This window comes from Silurus aristotelis, assembly GCF_946808225.1.
Source record: "Silurus aristotelis genome assembly, chromosome: 1".
Lineage (NCBI taxonomy): Eukaryota > Metazoa > Chordata > Actinopteri > Siluriformes > Siluridae > Silurus > Silurus aristotelis.
In genome coordinates, this window is record NC_139574.1 from 3,073,150 (window position 1) to 3,090,502 (window position 17,353).

General features: G+C 41.5%; 1 protein-coding gene across 8 annotated transcripts in view; it reads left to right on the plus strand.

The window, feature by feature from the left end:
• arhgap21a (Rho GTPase activating protein 21a) overlaps positions 1–17,353 on the plus strand; it is a 100,332-nt gene that overhangs the window by 45,426 nt on the left and 37,553 nt on the right. For 3 of the 8 annotated variants that reach the window (XM_083543645.1, XM_083543646.1, XM_083543649.1), the window contains 5 exons: positions 5,212–5,304; positions 6,117–6,195; positions 6,532–6,586; positions 6,797–6,820; positions 7,718–9,482. In XM_083543645.1, coding sequence (XP_083399771.1) covers positions 5,212–5,304; positions 6,117–6,195; positions 6,532–6,586; positions 6,797–6,820; positions 7,718–9,482 — 2,016 coding nt within the window. Of the gene's footprint in view, positions 1–5,211; positions 5,305–6,116; positions 6,196–6,531; positions 6,587–6,796; positions 6,821–6,861; positions 7,496–7,717; positions 9,483–17,353 lie in introns of those variants that run through there. The other 5 variants (XM_083543647.1, XM_083543648.1, XM_083543650.1 and 2 more) reach the window with 4 other exon arrangements.

Sequence of the window (17,353 nt, forward strand, 5' to 3'; positions counted from 1 at the left end):
GAATATGGGGGTCCTCCCAGTCCCTGCTGAATAACATAATCCAGCTCTAAGAGCTAACAGGAGGACCAAACCCAGCATAGTTCAACCAGCTGTGCTAAGCAGAGATATGTGTGTGTGTGTGTGTGTGTGTGTGTGTGTGTGTGTGTGTGTGTGTGTGTGTGTGTGTGTGTGTGTGTGTGTGTGTGTGAGAGAGAGAGAGAGAGAGAGAGAGAGAGAGAGGGAGAGAGAGAGAGAGAGAGAGAGAGAGAGAGAGAGAGAGAGAGAGAGAGAGAGAGAAGAAAGAGAGAGGGAGGAAAAGCCAGGGTCCATCCAGATCATCAGCCTGCCAGAGTCACAATGTAACATATTTATCCAAAATGAATGATTCATGCCGCCCAGTACCATGAAGATGAGGAACCAGAGCTGTAGATTCAATTTGAGAAATGAAAGTTAACAAACTGCAGTGTGAGATTGAATGTGAAGGACCAGAAATACAGGCTGAGTTTGAGGAACTGGAGCTGGAGAATGGGTCTGAGGAACCAGAGTTGCAGATTGAGGTTGATACACAAAATCATCAGTGGGAGATTGAGGTTGAAGTACCAGGGCTGCAGATTCACTTTGAGAAACCAGAGCTGTAGAATGTGTTTGTGGAAGCAGAGCTGTAGAATGGGATTGTTGCGATTTTGGAACCAGAGCTGCAGGTTGTGGTTTTGGAACCAGAGCTACAAGTTGAGGTTTTGGAACCAGAGCTACAAGTTGAGGTTTTGGAACCAGTGCTGCAGGTTGAGGTTTTGGAACCAGAGCTGTAGGTTGGGGTTTTGGAACCAGAGCTGCAGATTGAGGTTTTGGAACCAGAGCTGTAGTTTGAGGTTTTGGAACCAGAGCTACAGGTTAAGGTTTTTAAACCGGTGCTGCAGGTTGAGGTTTTGGAACCAGAGCTGGAAGTTGATGTTTTGGAATCAGAGCTGCAGGTTGAGGTTTTGGAACCAGAGCTGTAGGTTGAGGTTTTGGAACCAGAGCTACAGGTTAAGGTTTTGGAACCAGAGCTGCAGGTTGAGGTTTTGGAACCAGAGCAGCAGATTGAGGTTTTGGAACCAGAGCAGCAGGTTGAAGTTTTAGACCCAGAGCTGCAAGTTGAGGATGTGGAAACAGTGAAGTATACCTTCTGCAAATTTGCACAAGGCATGAGTATTTCAGAGGAACATTTGGAGAAACGAAGTGTCCGGATGCTGAGAATGGGTAAAGCTGTTCTTCATGCTAAGGGAGGACTTTTCGATAGAAATTAAAAGGAACATTCACGTGTCTCTAAAAAAACCCCATTGGACACAGTGGAGTTTCCACACTTTTCACAGACTCTGTAGGAAACATGTTTATAGACAGTAGTAGAAGCAAATTTTATATCCTCTTATTATTAGTAGTAGTGTTTTTTCTCACCACTTAAAGGGAACTGAATATAATATTTATTGATTAATTGATTGATGGATTGATTGATTAGGTGATTATAAAGACATCTCACACTATACTATCATTTAATCCATTATATTCCTCACAATCCTCTGCATATATGACCACACACACACACACACACACACACACACACACACACACACACACACACACACACACACACACATATACACGTAAGAATGTGTGAACACGCCCTCTGCTGGGAAAAAGTGGAAAATCAGCCTGTTTCAGCAGAAGGAACAAAAACAAGCTTGTTGTCATAAAGCATCACTGGGAAAATAAACTCCACAAAACTCCACCCTTTGGAAAACAGCGATGTTAGAAGACTGGAATTCATTTGTAAAAGCGTGTTATTGAGTCTGAGTTGAAATCGGCTGCCAATGGGATGTATCCCGACCCAGAGTTGGTGTGAGCACCACACCTATTTTTTTCCCTTCTTCACATCTGTATTCCTCCTCATCATCAGCACCCATCCATCAGAAAAAGCAGATACAGAAACTACTTTTGATGGTCTGCACAAGTCAATAGTAATCCAATTTACCCATATGTACATTTGATAGAGTGGAGGTGAGGATGTCTGAGGTCTTCTTCTTAGAAAGCTTTCAATCTTTTCCACTACACTGATGCTGTTAAGTCGTTTATCGCCCTTTTCAAACCTTTATATCACCAAGTGCTAGACGCGGTACACAGTATGAGTACATGCCTGTTCCTTTAACGCACAATTGTCGAAAAGATTCTCAAACTTACAGTCAAAAATGAACTTCGGATAAAACTAATGAAATAAAAATCAATCAATTGTAAAAATAGTAAAAACGAACCAAAAGTGTCAAGTTAAGTGATGGTCACAAAGGATTCCATGTTGGCACCGAGTGATAAAAAACTGATTCATAAACAGCACAAGATGATTTCTCAAAGGCACCCACGGATTCCTCAAGAGCACCAGATGGTTTCTCAAGTGCACTAAATGTCCTTTAGTATTATATGAGTCCATATGGGCACTAGATGATTCCTCAATACTATCAGATTATTTCTAAGTGGCACCTAATGATTCCTCAAGCGCACCTAATGATTCCTCAAGAGCACCAAATGATTCCTCAAGCGCACCAAATGATTCTTCAAGAGAACCAAATGATTCCTTAAGGGCAATTTCTTAATGGCACCAAATGATTCCTCATGGGCATAGATGACTTCTCAAAGGTACCAGATGATTTCTCAAGGGCACCAGATGATTTATTATTGGCAGCAGATGATTCCACAAGGGCATCCAATGATTTATTATATGCAATATGTGATTCATCGTAGGGTGATGATTTCCCACCAGATCACCATATGATTCACCAAATGACACACCATGACCAGATAAGCACCAATTGCACCAAGTGCACTAAATGTCCTTTAGTATTATATGAGTCCATATGGGCACTAGATGATTCCTCAATACTATCAGATTATTTCTAAGTGGCACCAAATGGTCCCTCATGGGCACCAGATGATTCCGTAATGGTCACCAAATCATTTAATATGGGCAGCAAATGATTGTTTGTGGTCGAGGAGCATTTCAGCAGAAAATACTTTTTTTTGTAAGGCGCTTGTCAACCAAGTGATGGACTACAATGGTGCCATATGGACAACGAATGATTCATAATCGGCAGCAAATCTGTTTCACACACCAAAAATCATTTTCTTTTACTACTTTTTCTTTCTTCATCCTTCCCAGCTCGGTCCCTCTTCCTGGCCAATTGGTACAAATCCTTTTCTCTTTCCTTAGTGTCCAACTTCTCCTACAGCTCCTCATATGCCTTTTCCTTGGCTTTCGCCACATCCCTCTTTACCTGCTGCTGCAGCTCCTTGTACTCCTGCCTACTTTTCTCATCACTCTGTCGATCCCAATTCTGTTTCTCCAACCTCTTTCTCTTTATGCTCTCCTGTACTTCCTCATTCCACCACCATAACTCTTAGTCTTCCTTTATATTTCCAGATGTCACACCAAATACCTTACTAGCTGCCTCCCTCATCACTCCTGCAGTAGTTGCCCAATCATCCAGCACCTCTTCACCACCACCGAGTCCCTGTCTGACCTCTTCCCTGAACCTCACACTACACTCTTCCTCCTTCAGTTTCCACCATCTTATTCTTCATTCAGTCCTCACTCTCCTCCTCTTCTTCTTTACCTCCAAATCCATCCTACAGACCACCATCTGATGCTGTCTAGCTACACTGTCCCCCGCCAACACCTTACAGTCTCCAATCTCCTTCAGGTTGCATTTCCTGCATAGAACATAGTCCACCTGTGTGCACCTTCCTCCACTCTTATACGTCACCTTATGATCCTCCTTCTTCTTAAAATACGTGTTCACCACTGCCATTTCCATCCTTTTAGCAAAATCTACCACCATCTGCCCTTCCACATTCCTCTCCTTAAAACCATACCTACCCATCACCTCCTCATCACCTCTGTTCCCTTCACCTACATGCCCATTAAAGTCTGCCCCAATCACCAATCATTATTTCCTAGGTACACCATCTTCCACTTCATCTAATTCACTCCAGAATCTTTCCTTCTCCTCCATCTCACAGCCAACTTGTGGAGCATAGGCACTGATGACATTTATCATCATCCCTTCAACTTCCAGCTTCACGATCATCACCCTATCAGAAACTCTCTTCACCTCCACTACACTCTTACTGTACTCTTCCTTCAGAATCACCCCTACACCATTTCTCTTTCCATCTACACCATGATAGAACAGTTTAAACACCTCCAATGTTCCTGGCCTTACTCCCTTTCCACTTGGTCTCCTAAACACACAACATATATACCTTTCTTCTCTCCATCATATCAGCTATCTCTCTCCCTTTACCAGTCATAGTACCAACATTTAAAGTACCAACCCGAACCTCCACTCTCCTACACTTCTCCTTTCCCTGTTGTCTCTGTAGACGTCTTGCTCCTCTCCTTCTCCTCCTTCGGCCAACAGTAGCCCAATTTCCACCGGTACCCTGTCGGCTAACGATACCTGTGGAGGTAATGAAATTCTCTTTCGTGATCCGCATATTTAATTTGGTGCATGTTTCACGCTGGATGTCCTTCATAACACAAACCTCCACATTTATCCAGGCTTGGGACCGGCACTAAGAGTGACCTGACTTGTGCAACACTAATGGTGTTGTTTAATGATTTTATTTTACAATCTTGAGTATTTTAATGATAATTAAAATGCTTTATTAGAAAGCCAGAGTCTGGAACCTTGTGTCTGATTGAGTTGTGCTAATCTGTTGTGCTAATCCCAATCTGCCAAATGTGCGCTTTAGCAGTGGCCACTGGGAGCGCTACTTTGTTAAGCGTGTTTGGCCTCCTGCAGACCGTCTCTCACGGCAGCATTTGTTTTCGCCTTCGCTAATGTAGTGCTGAACGCTAACAACAAAAAAGTTGTTCCTCTCAAAGAGAGGATGATTGATTACATTGTGAAAAGCATTCTGTATGTGTTTTGTGTGTGTGTGTGTGTGTGTGTGTGTGTGTGTGTGTTATACTTCTCGACACTGATATATGCCATGCACACATCTGCTACTTTTTAAAGCTGGATTCGGGGTGAATCCCCAAAGAGGCGGATATTAAAGACATATTTTTATTAAAAGCGCTACAGAAAGTGATTATTTTTTAAAACCAAATAAAACTAAAAGGGTGTTTGCTAAAACACATGTACAGTAGTGAAATTGTTCGTACTGCAAATACATAACAACAATTTGTCCTGTTTGTATGTTCAGGGAGGCCCCGGTGTCGCCTCGAGCCGATGGACACTATCTTCGTGAAGCAGGTGAAGGAAGGAGGCTCCGCCCACCAAGCTGGACTCTGCACAGGTAGCGTTGCCATGCCGATTTGATATTTTCTGTTTCGGGTTTTTGGATGCAAGTCGGATATATATGGAAGTAACTCATCCACTTGTTGATGCAGTGGTGTGTTTGGGATTATGGTTACTAGATTACTGATTATAAGCACTAAGAGGTTTTTTCTGTAAAGTAGGAAATTACGGCCCAAGATGTTTATTTATTTTTTTGAGATGCAGGTTAATTATTCAAAGTGATTTATTATGAACAATATGTGATTTATTATGAACAATATGTGATTTTTTTATGGGCAATATGTGATATGTGACTCTTATGTGACTCAATATGTGACTATTATGGGCACAGATTGATTAATCACATGTACCCAGTAATTGTAGTCATGGGTACTAAATGGTTTGCCATGTATTCCAGTGATTCATTATTGGCACTAAATATTTAGGGGCACTTTGTGCTTTTTCTTCAATAAGTGATTCATTTTGACTGAACAATGGATTCATGGTTTGGCAACAGGAGACCCAAAGCATGGGTACAAAATGATCAGGTGTCCAGGCTGAAGTTAGTCATCATAGGAATCAAGGGGTTTAGTACGGGGTCACAAAAATCAACAACTTAAATGGGTACAATTTAAGTCAATCAAGTGATTGTGGAGCCCAAATGCACAGTAATTAAATATGAAATAATGGAATACTTTTTTTGCATCAGATATTTAGTTGCAGGCACTGCGTGATTCGGCATTCGTCATGTGCATGAAAACTACTAGCCAGAGTTTGTATAATGAGATACATCACCTGGATTAATGCCTCTGGTGTGTTTCCGGCTCTCAGGTGATCGTATAGTGAAGGTGAATGGCGAGAGCATCATCGGCAAAACCTACTCACAGGTCATAGCCCTCATCCAGAACAGGTGAATCTTTCATTCCTCTTTTTAGCCCATTTTTTTCAATGAATCACACGCTTTCCAGACATCAATTGTGGATCTGCAGTGAAATGGAAAGTGTGGCCTCTTTAGCCTAACCTTATCTCTGCTTCATTTCCTCTGAGCATTTCTTCATCCCATTTTGAAATTCAGATGAAATTCCTTTCAGCACTTTAGCACATGTGTGTTTGTGTGTGTGTGGGTGTGTGGGTGGGTCGCTGGGTGGCTGGGTAGGTTTTGTATTCTTCAGCACATGCTGTGATATGTGTTGTAAGTTATGGATTATCAGTACAAGATGGTTGTGTTTCTGTTCCCTGCCTGCAGTGACGCAGCTCTGGAGCTCTGTGTGATGCCTAAAGATGAAGATATTTTGCAGTTGGTAGGTTCATTGGAATATTTGGTCAATCTTCCTCTCCCTTTTCTCTTTCATTTCTCTCACACACTTTTGAAAAACCCAGTGGTGTGTATTATAGAGCCTAGTTTATCCTGCAGTAGTGGCCATTCTAGCTCTTGCTTATCTTTTTTTTTTTTCCTCTTCTTTCTCACCACGTTTCCTTTCTTTTCTACTTTCCATCTTTTCGGCCCACAGTTCTCCCGGGACATCACAGCTCTGGTAAGCTTCGCTTCATCTGTTGCTTTTCTTTGCTTTTTCTGATGTTGATCATTTCGTCTGCTCTCCCTGACTGGCTGCTGTGAGAAAAAGCGATTGATGGATGGATAGACGGATGGATGGAGGAATATAGGGATAGAAAGATGTAGAGTAAAAGAGACTAAAACAGAAAGAGATACTTGAGTAAAAAGGAAGAGATGAAGCTGAACGATACAGAAAGATGTTATGGATTATTGATGTATAAAGTTAGAACTTGTTCTCCATGTTTTCTGGATATTAATAACTCTATTAGCTAGTAATTGTTTTTGTATTGCTGCTAATGAAGCGAGCATGGGGAGGAGGGAACACCAGAAAGAGGAAGAAGTTATTTCTGAGGTAATTTGACACCTCAGGTAGATTTGCTCTGGCGAAAATCCAACACATAACTCACTCGCTTTCACTTCTGCCCAACCCCGGGGCATTTCGTACACACACTTGCGGAGACGACACGGCTGGAGACAGAGGATCCGCTTCACACCGACGCCAACGCTCCGCTACGTTAGCGCTGGGATATGCGCAGGAATGGATTTCAGCTCGGTGTTGTCACTGGAGCGATGAGTGTTACGGTAGTTGTAGTGTTCGCTTTCACTAGTGCAAGCTGTGTGTGATTCGTTTTCACTGTTTTTTCTGCAAGGGTGTGTAAGTACTGGCTTTAAATTAACTTCAAAGCTATTTGCTGGTTTGTCTTGTAGATGTTGTTGCACGCTTTTGTCATGTTGAAAGCCCTCAGGGTGGTAAATTTCAGGGCAGTAACGAAATGCAGGTGTTGATTGTTTTGCTATAACAGCTCGAGACACATTGTTTCATTTCATACCTGATTAAAAAAAGTATGTAAATACCTCAATACTCTCTATTTTTTAGGCCTATTCCAAAGATGCGTATCTTAAAGGGAATGAGGCGTACAGCGGAAATGCGCAAAACATCCCAGAACCTCCTCCTATCCTTTACCCATGGGTAGAACCCAGGACATCAGGGATGACACACACCGATGAGCCTCCTGCTCCCTCAGGAGCCCAGGGAGTGTTGTCCCAGGGAGCAGAGGCCAGCTCAGATATGGGCTATCATATGGAAGTCCCGATCACACAATTGGCTTCTCCTCCTCCTCACTCGCAGGTCTCCAGACTCCAGACTGTTGCATGTGTATATGATGAAGCCATACGAATGGCACCGGCAGAAGTTTTGGATTCCCTTGAACGTTCTCCTCACCCTCACAGGCTGCAGGAGACAAAGAACATGCCGCTCTGTACCTCATCCTTTGAAAACCTTTCCTCGGTCCGCCCGAGATCCCAGACCACGCCTTTTTCTTCTTCGGCTAGAGGATCGTTGGTGCAGTACGCTCCGAAAGGGCTGTCCGACTCACCAGGATTCTCCACGCACATTCCTTTTCATCCTGACTCGACTTCTACACCGTCGAGTAGACATGCCATAAGCCCATTCACGCCCTCTCCTCTCACCATTTCGTCATCTCCATGCTCCCCGATGCATCAGAACATTGACTGGAGGAATTACACGACGTACAAAGAGTACATTGACAACAAGCGCCTCTATACCTACGGTAGTAGGACCATCCAGGAAAGACTGGACAGCCTGCGGGCGGCAAGCCAGGAAGATAAAGCGAATGCAAGTATGGACGGCACCATTGGATCCCAGCAGAGGCAGAGGAGCCCATGTCACGAGCGAGGGCCTGTAAATTCCAGGGTCCAATCTCTAAGCAGCATGTCTCAGGAAAGACTGGAAGCAAAAGAGCAAGCAACGTCAAGGGATTGGCATCGGAGCGCATCACAGGATGCACTTCCTTTATCCACAAAGAGTACCTACAAACCTCGGGCGAAGTCGTGCGACTACCTGGGCAGGCAGGCTGAGACCAGGGTTATGCTGATGGACAGAAGAGTTTATGGGAGGACAGAGACGGAGGACAAGTCACCTATTTGCACTGGAGAGGAGACCGAAGGTTGCAAGCAGTCCCTCTCATTAGGAAAAATGGCACAGACTCAAAGAACCATGGTCAGTGGATGTGGCAGTTTTCCTGGACTAAATGCTACAGGTAAAGCTACAGATCCGAGCTCCCGAGTGGATTCTCTGATTAACTCTGCATCTTCTAAGTCACAGCTCCCCATTCAGACCTCTGTTTTAAACGACTCTTATGTAGCCAAGGCTCTAGCTTCCTTGAACACAGGTGTCTCGACCATGTCTGCGGCCTCGAAAAACCAAAGAACTGCTCTTGTGCCAAATCACACGTCTCTCGGGCGGCGACCTGAGCGCCATCGGGAGTGCACTGGTTCCATTCCATGCCTTGACCACTCCAGGAGGATACAGATGCAGCAGGATGGGTCTTCAGTAGCTACGAATGGTTTGGCTGTCGAAGGCCTTGAAGGTGCAGAAGCTAAAGTGGTGATATTGAGGAGGGAGAAAATTAAAAAGACAGTTCCTTTACCTCTCAGACATCCATCCTACATCCAGGCTGTGAACGATGGAGCGGGTCGAGCGGAGAAACTCAGTAAAACGCCAAAGTGCTGGAGGTCCCATGATGCTGTGCAGGATGGGTATAAGCAGTGGTTTGGGGAGGAATATCAACTCTCAGGATCTGGCCAACTTCACGAGTCACTCGACTCCATACCCTTCATTGGTAAGCATAATTCAAATTTTGTTCTAGTTACGATTGGTTCACATCTCTGCAACTCCACAAAACATTCAAAACAACAAATCAGAAATCGCAATTCTGCAAAAACAATTCTAACAGAAAATCGTGGTAAAATGGAATACTTAGTAGATCAGAGTATATTTAAAGTTTAAATCCCAGCACCACCAAGCTGCCACTGCTGGGCCCTTGAGTGAGGCCCTTAATATTCAAATGCTCAGTTGTAGGTAGCTCTGGGATAAGGGCATCTGCCAAGTGCTTTAAATGTAAATCCAAAAAGTGTGTGAAGGCTGATTTGCAGATCTGTGGGTAATGGAAATCATATTTCAGAGGATGTTATGGATTTTTCAGGGCTGACATATTAAGTCATATGAAGCGCTGCCGGATAACTGAACACCCGAGCTCACTACGATAACGTATGAGAGAACAGGGATGTAAGAACAGATCGTATGGCAGTATCAGAAGTGTAAAACATTTCCCTGGACTGCTGGGAAAGTGGATCCTGTTATTCCTTTTACATATTAAAGCTCTTATCTAAAGTCTTTATGCTTCAAAAAGTGAAATCTGAGAGCAGCAGGTCGTGTGTGAGGTGTTTGGCATTGCGAAACACTGCACATTCCAGGAAAGCTTGGAGTGGATGTTGTAATGCAGATAGTGTGTAATGTATGAAAATAATTTGCTTTGCAAAGACGTAATGACCACACAGCAACACTCGCAAACACACACCATCACTCACCATTACTGACCATTACACACCAACACTTACAAACACACACCATCACCCACCATCATACACCATTAACCACCATTACACACCATCACTCACTATCACTGACCATTACACTTCAACACTCACAAACACACACCATCACTCACCAACACTGACCATTACAATCCAACACTCGCAAACACACACCATCACCCACCATCATACACCATTAATCACCATTACACACCACCACGCACCATTACTGACCATTACACTTTAACACTCACAAACACACACCATCACTCACGAACACTGACCATTACAATTCAACACTCGCTAACACGCACCATCACTCACCATCACTGGCCAATACACACCAACACTCACAAACACACACCATCACTCACCATCACTGGCCAATACACACCAACACTCACAAACACACACCATCACTCACCATCACTGACCATTACACATCAACACTCACAAACACACACCATCATTCACAATCACTGACCATTACACATCAACACTCACAAACACACACCATCACTCACAATCACTGACCATTACACACCAACACTCGCAAACACAGACCATCACTCACCATTACTGACCATTACACACCAACACTCACAAACACACACCATCACCCACCATCATACACTATTAATCACCATTAAACACCATCACACACTATCACTGACCATTACACTTCAACACTCGCAAACACACACCATCACTCACCAACACTGACCATTACAATCCAACACTCGCAAACACACACCATCACCCACTATAATACACCATTAATCACCATTACACACCACCACGCACCATTACTGACCATTACACTTTAACACTCACAAACACACACCATCACTCACGAACACTGACCATTACAATTCAACACTCGCTAACACGCACCATCACTCACCATCACTGACCAATACACACCAACACTGACAAACACACACCATCACTCACCATCACTGGCCATTACACATCAACACTCACAAACACACACCATCACTCACAATCACTGACCATTACACACCAACACTCGCAAACACACACGATCACTCACCATCACTGACCATTACACACCAACACTCGCAAACACACACCATCACTTATCATCATACACCATTACACACCATCACTCACAAACACACATCATCACTCACCATCATAGTCCATTAATCACCATTACACACCATCACTCACCATCATTGACCATTACACAGCAACACTCGCAAACACACACCATCACTCTCCATCATACACCATTACACACCATCACTCACAAACACACATCATCACTCACCATCATAGTCCATTAATCACCATTACACACCAACACTCACAAACACACATCATTGCTCACCATCATACACCATTACACACTATTACTCACAAACATACACCATCACTCTCCATCATAGTCCATTAATCACCATTACACACCATCACTGACCATTACACACCAACACTCACAAATACACACCATCACTTACCATCATACACCATAATACACCATTATACTCCATCGCACACCATCATACTCCATCATACTACATAATACACCATCATACTCCACCGCACCCAATCATACTCCATCATACCCCATCATACACATCATACTCTCTATAACATACGATCAATGCCCATCAATCTCCATCGCACACCATCACAATCCAAAATACACCATCACACACCAACACACACCATCATACACCATTAGACACCATTATTCACCAACAATTGGTCTTTGTGAGACTAAAACTAGCTGAAACTAGCTGGTGATTACTGTACTAATCTCCATGATTCAGATTCGGAGAACATGGTGAATCAGGTTTATTTGGGTTATTCCAGTAAGCAGTATCAGTTTGATTTTGTGTGCCAGAGCAGATCCAAAACAGGGGCTAAACAAAAACATGATATTATCTTATCTCCCAAAGCTGAAAAATCAAGCTGGATTAAAAAAAGAAATAAAAATTCAAAAATATGAGGAACCACCAAATGACAAGTGCTTAGAGGAGAACAATCGGCTTCAATGGGGAAGCACAGTGAAAATGAGGTCAGAAGAATAGGAAGCTCAGATCGGAACAGTTGGAACATGGAGGTGATGGTGAAAGAGAACAGAAAGTTGTGGTTTTATAACGAACGAGAAAAGATGTAGAGCGCGCTCGGTCATCTGGGACAGTGTGCAACCAAATATACACTCACTTTCCAAAAGTATTAGGACACTTGACTTTTTCACCCGTATGTGCTTCTTTTTGAGGAAAGTTTTATGAGGAGTACAGTTGTATAGAGCGTCTCTGGATGCTGAAGCATGAAATGTTCTAATGAACTAGGAGACCCAGCAAACCCTGTGCACAAATCCAGCTTTCCATGGTATGGAGTGAAGATCTTAGCTGTAGAGCTCCAGGCCTCCTTACCTCACCTTCATTACTTTCCTATCGCCTTTGTCACTGAACGAGCACAAACCTTCATAAAATCCAGTGGAACATCTTCCCAGCAGAGTGAACGTATATGTGCATGTAAACCACCGTGCACGTCATGGGTAAAAGTTACATATGTGTGATGTAACCCAAATTCAATGCAGCTTGTAGCCGTACAGTCATACACTCGGATTTCCATTTATATCCCGCCGCTGATGTGGAAGCCTGATAACCAACAAGGCCTGTTAGGACTCGGGGTAAAGACCTACACAGTTCAAACACCGTGGCTCCGTCACTCACTTTTTTTTAATCCATGCGAATGAGTCACATCCTGTTCACAAGATTGGAGGATAGTGTGTGTATATTGGAGGATAGTGTGTGTATATTGGAGGATAGTGTGTGTGTATTGGAGGATAGTTTGTGTGTATTGGAGGATAGTGTGTATATATTGTAGGATAGTGTGTATATATTGGAGGATAGTGTGTGTATATATTGGAGGATAGTGTGTATATATTGGAGGATAGTGTGTATATATTGGAGGATAGTGTGTATATATTGTAGGATAGTGTGTATATATTGGAGGATAGTGTGTGTATATATTGGAGGATAGTGTGTATATATTGGAGGATAGTGTGTATATATTGGAGGATAGTGTGTGTATATTGGAGGATAGTGTGTGTGTATTGGAGGATAGTTTGGGTGTATTGGAGGATAGTGTGTATATATTGGAGGATAGTGTGTGTATATATTGGAGGATAGTGTGTATATATTGGAGGATAGTGTGTGTATATATTGGAGGATAGTGTGTATATATTGGAGGATAGTGTGCATATATTGGAGGATAGTGTGTGTATATATTGGAGGATAGTGTGTATATATTGGAGGATAGTGTGCATATATTGGAGGATAGTGTGTGTGTATTGGAGGATAGTGTGTGTGTATTGGAGGATAGTGTGTATATATTGTAGAATAGTGTGTATTTATTGGAGGATAGTGTGTGTATATATTGGAGGATAGTGTGTATATATTGGAGGATAATTGGAGGATAGTGTGTATATATTTGAGGATAGTGTGTGTATGTTGGAGGATAGTGTGTATATATTGGAGGATAGTGTGTATTTATTGGAGTATAGTGTGTATATATTGAAGGATAGTGTGTATTTATTGGAGGATAGTGTGTATATATTGGAGGATAGTGTGTAGTGTATATATTGGAGGATAGTGTGTATATATTGGAGGATAGTGTGTATTTATTGGAGGATAGTGTGTATATATTGGAGGATAGTGTGTGTATATATTGGAGGATAGTGTGTACTTATTGAAGGATAGTGTGTATATATTGGAGGATAGTGTGTATATATTGGAGGATAGTGTGCATATATTGGAGGATAGTGTGTGTATATATTGGAGGATAGTGTGCATATATTGGAGGATAGTGTGTGTGTATTGGAGGATAGTGTGTGTGTATTGGAGGATAGTGTGTATATATTGTAGAATAGTGTGTATATATTGTAGGTTAGTGTGTATATATTGGAGGATAGTGTGCATATATTTTGGAGGATAGTGTGTATATATTGGAGGATAGTGTGTATATATTGGAGGACAGTGTGCATATATTGGAGGATAGTGTGTATTTATTGGAGGATAGTGTGTATATATTGGAGGATAGTGTGTGTGTATATTGGAGGATAGTGTGTGTGTATATTGGAGGATAGTGTGTGTGTATATTGGAGGATAGTGTGTGTGTATATTGGAGGATAGTGTGTGTATATTGGAGGATAGTGTGTGTATATATTGGAGGATAGTGTGTGTATATTGGAGGATAGTGTGTGTATATATTGGAGGATAGTGTGTGTGTATATTGGAGGATAGTGTGTATATATTGGAGGATAGTGTGTGTATATATTGGAGGATAGTGTGTATATATTGGAGGATAGTGTGTATATATTGTAGGATAGTGTGTGTATATTGGAGGATAGTGTGTGTGTGTATTGTAGGATAGTGTGTGTGTATTGTAGGATAGTGTGTATATATTGTAGGATAGTGTGTATATATTGGAGGATAGTGTGCATATATTGGAGGATAGTGTGTATTTATTAAAGGATAGTGTGTATATATTGGAGGATAGTGTGTGTATATTGGAGAATAGTGTGTGTATATTGGAGGATAGTGTGTATATATTGGAGGATAGTGTGTGTATATTGGAGGATAGTGTGTGTATATTGGAGGATAGTGTGTGTGTATTGGAGGATAGTTTGGGTGTATTGGAGGATAGTGTGTATATATTGGAGGATTGTGTGTGTATATATTGGAGGATAGTGTGTATATATTGGAGGATAGTGTGCATATATTGGAGGATAGTGTGTGTATATATTGGAGGATAGTGTGCATATATTGGAGGATAGTGTGTGTGTATTGGAGGATAGTGTGTATATATTGTAGAATAGTGTGTATATATTGTAGGATAGTGTGTATATATTGGAGGATAGTGTGCATATATTTTGGAGGATAGTGTGTATATATTGGAGGATAGTGTGTATATATTGGAGGACAGTGTGCATATATTGGAGGATAGTGTGTATTTATTGGAGGATAGTGTGTATATATTGGAGGATAGTGTGTGTGTATATTGGAGGATAGTGTGTGTGTATATTGGAGGATAGTGTGTGTGTATATTGGAGGATAGTGTGTGTGTATATTGGAGGATAGTGTGTGTATATTGGAGGATAGTGTGTGTATATATTGGAGGATAGTGTGTGTATATTGGAGGATAGTGTGTGTATATATTGGAGGATAGTGTGTGTGTATATTGGAGGATAGTGTGTATATATTGGAGGATAGTGTGTGTATATATTGGAGGATAGTGTGTGTGTATATTGGAGGATAGTGTGTGTATATTAGAGGATAGTGTGTGTTTATATTGGAGGATAGTGTGTGTATATTGGAGGATAGTGTGTGTGTGTATTGGAGGATAGTGTGTGTGTATATTGGAGGATAGTGTGTGTATATTAGAGGATATTGTGTGTTTATATTGGAGGATAGTGTGTGTATATTGGAGGATAGTGTGTGTGTGTATTGGAGGATAGTGTGTGTGTATATTTGAGGATAGTGTGCATATATTGGAGGATAGTGTGTATATATTGTAGGATAGTGTGTATTTATTGGAGGATAGTGTGTATATATTGGAGGATAGTGTGCATATATTGGAGGATAGTGTGTATTTATTAAAGGATAGTGTGTATATATTGGAGGATAGTGTGTATATATTGGAGGATAGTGTGCATATATTGGAGGATAGTGTGTATATATTGGAGGATAGTGTGCATATATTGGAGGATAGTGTGTGTGTATTGGAGGATAGTGTGTGTGTATTGGAGGATAGTGTGTATATATTGGAGGATAGTGTGCATATATTGGAGGATAGTGTGTGTGTATTGGAGGATAGTGTGTGTGTATTGGAGGATAGTGTGTATATATTGTAGAATAGTGTGTATATATTGTAGGATAGTGTGTATATATTGGAGGATAGTGTGTATATATTGGAGGATAGTGTGTATTTTTTGGAGGATAGTGTGTATATATTGGAGGATAGTGTGTGTGTATATTGGAGGATAGTGTGTGTGTGTATATTGGAGGATAGTGTGTGTGTATATTGGAGGATAGTGTGTGTGTATATTGGAGGATAGTGTGTGTATATTGGAGGATAGTGTGTGTATATATTGGAGGATAGTGTGTGTATATTGGAGGATAGTGTGTGTATATATTGGAGGATAGTGTGTGTGTATATTGGAGGATAGTGTGTATATATTGGAGGATAGTGTGTGTGTATATTGGAGGATAGTGTGTATATATTGGAGGATAGTGTGTGTATATATTGGAGGATAGTGTGTGTGTATATTGGAGGATAGTGTGTGTATATTAGAGGATAGTGTGTGTTTATATTGGAGGATAGTGTGTGTATATTGGAGGATAGTGTGTGTGTGTGTATTGGAGGATAGTGTGTGTGTATATTTGAGGATAGTGTGCATATATTGGAGGATAGTGTGTATATATTGTAGGATAGTGTGTATTTATTGGAGGATAGTGTGTGTATATATTGGAGGATAGTGTGTATATATTGGAGGATAATTGGAGGATAGTGTGTATATATTTGAGGATAGTGTGTATATATTGGAGGATAGTGTGCATATATTGGAGGATAGTGTGTATTTTTTGGAGGATAGTGTGTATATATTGGAGGATAGTGTGTGTGTATATTGGAGGATAGTGTGTGTGTGTATATTGGAGGATAGTGTGTGTGTATATTGGAGGATAGTGTGTGTGTATATTGGAGGATAGTGTGTGTATATTGGAGGATAGTGTGTGTATATATTGGAGGATAGTGTGTGTATATTGGAGGATAGTGTGTGTATATATTGGAGGATAGTGTGTGTGTATATTGGAGGATAGTGTGTATATATTGGAGGATAGTGTGTGTGTATATTGGAGGATAGTGTGTATATATTGGAGGATAGTGTGTGTATATATTGGAGGATAGTGTGTGTGTATATTGGAGGATAGTGTGTGTATATTAGAGGATAGTGTGTGTTTATATTGGAGGATAGTGTGTGTATATTGGAGGATAGTGTGTGTGTGTGTATTGGAGGATAGTGTGTGTGTATATTTGAGGATAGTGTGCATATATTGGAGGATAGTGTGTATATATT